At 36.3% G+C, this 7,512-nt stretch overlaps 1 protein-coding gene across 1 annotated transcript; it reads left to right on the top strand.

Moving 5' to 3' along the window:
* Nucleotides 1-1,021: 1,021 nt before the first annotated feature.
* On the top strand, nt 1,022-4,254 carry vgll2a (vestigial-like family member 2a; the record flags this gene model as incomplete). Its single annotated transcript, XM_079433771.1, has 4 exons — nt 1,022-1,105; nt 1,825-2,116; nt 2,600-3,070; nt 4,211-4,254. The coding sequence occupies 4 exons, from the start codon at nt 1,022-1,024 to the stop codon at nt 4,252-4,254; spliced, it is 891 nt and encodes a 296-aa protein (XP_079289897.1).
* Between the last annotated feature and the right edge of the window lie 3,258 nt (nt 4,255-7,512).

Genomic DNA, 7,512 nt, shown 5'->3' with positions numbered 1-7,512 from the left:
GTGTTCTGCAGTGAGGACCATCTCTAGATTCCAGGCCTTTAGCCATCAGTCTGAAGGTCTGGCTATGCGAGACTATCATATTGTAGGCCTAATACACATTTTCTATTCAGCTGAAAGTTGTTGTTTATTATTCAAATGACATGAGCTTTTTGAATTTTGCTTCTGTGAGACAGAAGAGACCAGGCAATGTAATTATGTAGATATGTATTGTGGTCACTCAGAATATGTAGGCTGTATTGTGTTATGAAATATGCACTCAAATCTAAAATAGAAACAAAAATATATTTGTAAAACCAGAACAGTTTGATGGTTAAAGGGACATTAAGCTACCTGTAGGAACGATTCATAAGGAGTTATTGGTCTCTGTTTCGTACAGGTTCGATTCCCAGAGGAGTCGTTTATTTGAACCGATTCTTTTTAGCGATTCACGCACCGATTTGCAGTGTTTCTAATCACACGAACTTCAACTTTCACAGAAACATCTTAGAAACACAACGTAATATTTGACTTTTTTCAAAACATCAAGTCAACATAAAACAAAGCATAGACATAGACATAGACATAGAAGTAACTGACAAGATTAAATTGAGTAAATTGACTAAATTTAGACCCCTTTTTTTTGGAACATTGTCGCAGATTTAGGGAATGACCTGCTAGAAACCAGCTACCATATTTCAAAACAAGCCTACCAGCTTATATTATTGTTCAAGTATTATGTTCGACGCGTAAATATTTATTTTACTGCATCGAGCGCAACAAGGACTTTTGGGAACCCTGATTATTCAAATGAATCGACTCATTGAATGATTCGTGATTTTAATGAACCGAATCTCTGAAGTGAATCAGACTCGTGCGTAAAGACAGAGTACAGAACATAAAAGCTGCTCAGTGCCCTTCAGCCAGACTCGATGCGGAGCTTCATTTTCTGTCTGTGCACACCGAGCCAGCGCTTTCTTTCAAATGAAGCGTCCTCTCATTCCGCTAATAAGTTTTTATACGTGATATAACAGCTGTCTTCGCCATGAGCTGCTTGGATGTCATGTATCAAGTTTATGGTCCACCTCAGCCTTATTTTGCCGCAGCATACACACCATATCACCATCAGGTATGCTCATATTTAACTTAACTTTATTATGCTTCTGTTGTGTGATAAGAAATAGCATTTTAATTTCATTTTACAGCAGTTTGAACTTTCTTGGACTTGTTGCGCCTGTAATCCTGACCAAACAGTTTTATAATTTTAAAATAAGTCACATAGTTAGGTGTTAATGGAAAACAAAACACGAAACATGTATATATTACATGTTTGCTTTTAATCATTTTAAATGTACACACTGTATATTTACTGTATATATTATGTTATATGATCAGTATGTATGACATAGCCTATTAACTTATTATTAACTATTAAGCAAAATGTGCTTTTAATATTTCTGAAATTGTTTTAATTTGAAGCATATTTTTCTATATTGTTTCATAAGCTTGACCTTAATAAAATGGACTTGAAAACAGATTTTCTGTATTTTATAGATTTCATGTTTTATCCTAAATAAATATTTAGTGTGGAAAAACTAGCATGTGTAATGCTTTATAGAGAGTATATTTCTTTGTATATATGTGCTAGTGTTTGAAAAGAACTGAAGTTTTGAAACATTATATGAACACAAATTGTGCAACAGCAAACACACTGATGTAATACATGACTGGACTGATTCCCTATATCATATGTGTATAAATAGAATGTATGTGAGTGTAATTCTGTATCATGTAAATAATTTCAGGGTTGAATGTAAATTGATTTTGCCATTTTTTACTTGCTTTCAGAAACTGGCATTTTACTCAAAAATGCAAGAAACCCCAGAAACAGTGAGCGGAAGCAGCTCTTCTTTTTCCAACCTCTCTGGGCCACCTATAAAAGAGGAGGACTGTGCCCGGGAGAAAGATCACCCGCCGGAGGCTGAGTACATCAGCTCCAGATGTGTGTTATTCACGTATTTCCAAGGGGACATCAGTTCGGTGGTGGATGAACATTTTAGTCGGGCTTTGAGTCAGTCCAGTAGTTATGCACCTGGATCAACCAACAGCAAGACCGCAAGAGGTACATCGTCCTGGAGAGGTGGGAATCTGATGCAACCTGCATTATTATTTATCCTATAATATGTTTTATTTGCATCCTTTATGACTGCACGGCTTTTAGTCATAGGCATGATTTTATTTTTTGCATTGTTTAGATAGATAGATAGATAGTAAAAGCTAATACAAATTAAATAAAAATATACAAATAATTAGGACATTATGATGCAAAGCTATTAATCATTCCAATGGGCACAGTTTTATTTTGTTTATTTGTTTGTTTCAATATCAATAGATAGATTTTTTTTTAAAAAAGCTAATGCAAATTAAATTAGGATATAAAGATGTTTAGGACATAATTTTTTACAATCAATTTATTGCATGTTTTGTGAATACAAATGTGTGGGCATTTAATTTTAATCTCAAACTAAATATTTAATGGTTCATAATGCTGTATATTGTAACGTATTATTACATGCTTTTATGCACATTAACATGCAGAACATCTAAATGTTTCCCTCCCCAGACGGATCATTCCCTATGAGCCAGAGAAGCTTCCCTCCCTCTTTCTGGAACAGTGCATATCAGCCGTCGGTCACAGCATCTCTCAGCAGCGCCCTGGGTTCCTCCCACACAGATATTCCCTTCCCAACGGACCCGTACTCCTCTGCATCTCTACACAGCCACCTTCACCAAGCCACCCCAGAGCCCTGGCACCCCTCTCACCACCATCACCCTTACTCACTCAGCGGAGCCATCGGCACCCAGGGGTCCGCTTACCCCCGGCCCTCCATGCACGACATGTATGGAACACACTTTGACCCCCGTTACAGCTCTCTGCTCGTGCCCTCGGTGCGGCCGCATAGACTTCCTCCAGCCACGGTTCCCGCACCTGGAGCCTCGCCATGCGATATCAGCAAGAGCGAGCCGGGCAGCTCGGCGTGGACCGGAGCTTTCACAGCGGCGAGCTCTGATATGAGTCTGAACATGGACACAGGTGTGAACGGCATGCAATCTACATACAGCAGCAGTGTTTATTCACATGAGCTACACTTAAAAACGTATGGCTGTCATTGCATTTGAAAACAAAATATTAAATCAAAAGCCATTTATTTTAAAGAATAGAACACTTTGTAAGCAAAACATGTCACTAAAAACAAGGTTTTGGCTTTATAATAATGAAAAAGTCATTTTGTGACACTTTCTGGTTGCCAGATGTTAGTAAAAAATACAGTAAAAACTGTTAAATATTATTATATTTAAAATATATTTTTTCTATTTTAATATAATGTCAAATGTAATTTATTTCTCTGATGGCAAAGCTGAATTTTCAGCATCATTACTCCTTCAGAAATCATTCTAATATGCTTATTTGCTGCTCAAGAAATATTTATTAATATCAATGTTGAAAACAATTCTGCTTAATTTTTGTGGATACTGTGATACATTTTTCAGGATTATTTGCTGAATAGAAAGCATTTATTTAAAAATAGAATTCTTTTGTAACATTATAAATGTCTTTACTGTCAATTTGATCAATTTCATGCATCCTTACTGACTTTTAAAAAATCTTACTGACCCCAAACGTTTGAACATAGTATAGTTAATGTGATAAACTAAACTTGTGGTTACTGTGTCAGGACGCCTGTGTGAATTTTAGGAGAACTGGCATCATACATCTACTAAAATCACCTTGACATCTGTTCAAATAATTGTGAAGAAAATTGAAGTTATTTCAGAGAAAAGCTCCAGTATGATTTCTCTGCAAATTCCACTCAGTTTAATATTTTGTTATATAATGCAATGACATTTAGATTTTTTAAATGTGCCTTAAAGTATCTAAATACATTTTAGGCTACCGTAGGTTAAAAACGGCACGTAAAAAAAAAGTTGTCTCAAAAACCTCAAACATATTATGTAAAAATAATAATAAAGTACATATTCTGAGTTTTAAATCTAGTTATCTTCAAGGTTTTTGACTTTGACCTTTGCTCTGCTGACATATTCGTTCCTCACTTTCCACTCTCACTCTTCAATGCTTTCTTTGCCTCAAGTCTTCTCACTTCTCTATATTTGCTGCTTGTTTTCCCTCTCCTCATTTCTTTGTCCTTTTCTTCCTTTTCCTTCTTCCTCTCAGGTCTACAGAGCCAGGATAAGAGCAAGGACTTGTACTGGTTTTAGTGCCCTGCGGCCGCTTCTTTCTCCGCTGGCTTGTCTTTCTCTGGCTTTTCTGTAACAGATTCTCGTCTCACTTGCAGCTCGGCGCTACACCCTCTGCAGCGGGACCATCCTAAGCTGAACCCTTCGGATGAATGCAAAACTCTATCGCTCTCTCTCTCTCGATAGAGAAAAGACTGTAAAGAGGAGCAAACATGCTGTGGTGGTGTGACTAGCAGCTGCTCTCGCCCCTTCCCTCCCCTGACCCTCAGCGAAACAGACCCAAAATGAGATAAAAAAAAAAAAAGGACAAATGTTACTTCAAGGGGACGAACTTGCAGAAAAGACAGACCGGCTATATGAAATGACAGAGTTTCTGACACGAGAGCAGCATTCCCTATCATCTCTGAAGACAGAGAGCGGCTATTTGAAGCCACTTGACTCTATCTATATTGCTTTCAGCACCTGTCACCGACAACTGTTGTGGAACTTAGCAGACGCTCACACAGCGGCACTATGGGCCGTTTGACCGAGCAAGCGCCCTGGATTTCATTAAACAGGCGCTTTGTTGTATCTGGACACACGGCGAAAGGGAACAACTGGTTTGGCTTTTCATTTGTTTCTGAGGAGTGGTGTGGGTTCAATTGGAAGTAGATACAAACACCATTAAGCTGTACTGTATATACTTTATGTGTCTTAGTGTGTCCAGTGCTACACGTAGCAAACAGCATGACAGAAATATTGATTCTTTCATTTGTACTTTTTTAACAACCACTTTCAGTCACCGTCAGCCTATAGGGTGACGTCTCACCACGGTGTATTTGAATGTATAACATGTAATATATTACCTTTGAAAGTATTTTTCCAGTGCATTGAGGATAATGAGGTATTGTCTGTTTTTATCAGTTGTCTCTCTTCATCCTACACAACAAAAATGGAAATAAAACCAGGCGATACACACTTTTTGCTGCTCTTAAGTGTTTTAGAGAAAGCTTGTTAAACTGCAAACTTGAGTATAGAGGCATCTTTTCATACCAGGCATATCTTGAGATTTATTTCTGCTTGCTTTGGGCTCTTAAGAAGGAAACAAAAGTCTATTATGAATTTGCTGCAACCTTCAAAAGCGAGACATCAAGAGATTAAATTATTTATTTCAATATGAATTTTTCCGCATCAATATGTTCGCAACATTAGTAGGAATGTAAATATGGGCTACTTTTAATCTGCGTGATGTTCACTCGGCCATGGAGTCAGGCAATGAAAAGGAAATGGGAAGCGAGAAAGAAAGCGGGAGAGCGAATGTTATCACGCTGCCATTTGATCCTTTTTTTTTTTGGTTGTGGTTGCAGTGAATACCGGACAGCTGTAGATTAATATTGGCTTATGACAACAGCAATGATGGACGAGATGTGTGGCCAGGGGTTTCTCTTGCTTAAGAGGGTAAAACAAAGGCCTCTTCTTTGAAAGTAGCACCGAGGAGCATCCTAAAGTGCTGGGGGTGCATGAAAAACTCAAGGAGTTCATATGGCAGATTAAGTCACATTTCAAAATGTAGAACTGGTGTAAGCAGTTACTAAGCCAACTTGTTTTTGTGACAGCAAAGTACAGAATAGGTATTTTATAAATTATGACATTGAAACTCTGGTCACTCTGGTTGTATTTGCAGCCTGTTTGTGTCCCTTGAGTTCAAAGTTGAGTTAATTATATTTGTCATATGTACAATTTTCAGTCAGTACTGTTGACAATGAAATTGACAAGCTTAGGCTATATGAAAAAAAAATGATATAGGTCTAGAAATATTGCAAGTGTAGGGGATGTCACAATTTATGTTTGAATGTCAGTTTCTGTATAAACATTTCTGTGTGAAAATACTTTCTGTATAGATCTGGACCTTTAGCGGGGCCGGGGCATGCTGTCACACAATATGGGCTCAGCTGGTAATGGGCTTAATGTAAAATAGCTTCTCAAAGTAAACAATTAGCAAAGACAAAACAATTCATGAAACAATATAAATGTGCAAGATAATTCTGAAGAGCAGAGTGCATGTCAAAGTGGTATTTGGAGAGCAAAAATATTAGTTTGGAGTAGGCTACAGAATTCACAAAACTCCTCTAATTTAAAACAGAACTAGATGTTTTAAGCCAACTTAAAAAGACTGGGAAAATAAAAAATTGTGTAACTGGACTTTTGACTTCACTGACCACATCCCAGTGTGAAAAAGAATAGGTGAGTACTATTATTATGAATTAATTAATTAGTGATTACATTACATACAATAAAATAGATATACAAATGCTAATGTGTTCATAAATCTGTAAACATATGATTACACAAAGCTGTCACATTACCTCTGCCCGGTAACTCCGCGCCAATATTAGCATGACTGGACTATTTCGAGCCAAACAGAGCGACACTCGATATCTGCCATTTCACTGACTGGAGGATTTGTGATGGTAATGCATAATCTAGCGCAGTAGCTCATAAATTACAGAGCACTAATTAGGGGTGAGAGGCCGTGCTGTCAGTCACATTATCCCAAAAATTCAATCACAACTCTCGTGTACTTTTTTGGAGTGGCGTCGAGGAATCTGCGGTCACTTTGCCCACCGTCTGTGGAAGGGACAGTCATCAGCCATGTGAAAGGTCAACTCCCCACACTTTCAAAAACAGATCAACAGACCGCTGGCATTTTAATCAGCTTGAGTCTAATGTTCTCTAGTTAAGTTAAATGACCATGTGATAACTCTTATGCTCTGCCTGGTAAAATTATTATTGGTTGGGCTCTGGTTTTTTAACACATTTACAATGTTTTACAACCCTACAAGTAAGTAGGCTACTACTACTAGTACTAACAATTACAATTAAGTGCATTAATAAAATGCTGAATTGACAAATTGTTATATTTTATTAAATATTATATAAAACACATATATTCGATATATAAACACATATCATAATGTACACAAAAATCACATTTAAGGTGAATAGAAATGCATATTTTATTTTTACACAATATTTTATACTATATTTAAATAAATGTAATTATATAAATATACAAATATATTTTAATTTATAAAGGAATATAGGCCTACCATAATCACATATCATATATAGAATGTATATAAATAAATGTAATATTTTATATAATAGTTTTTACACACACACACATAATTTATATAATTTTATATAAATATAAAATATTTTCATTTATAAACAGATAGGCTATACAATAATTACATATGTCAGTCATATGTAAAATTTATAAATTAATGCAATATTTTA

This window comes from Barbus barbus, assembly GCF_936440315.1.
Source record: "Barbus barbus genome assembly, chromosome: 14".
NCBI lineage: Eukaryota > Metazoa > Chordata > Actinopteri > Cypriniformes > Cyprinidae > Barbus > Barbus barbus.
This window is presented reverse-complemented; position numbering and strand designations above follow the sequence as displayed.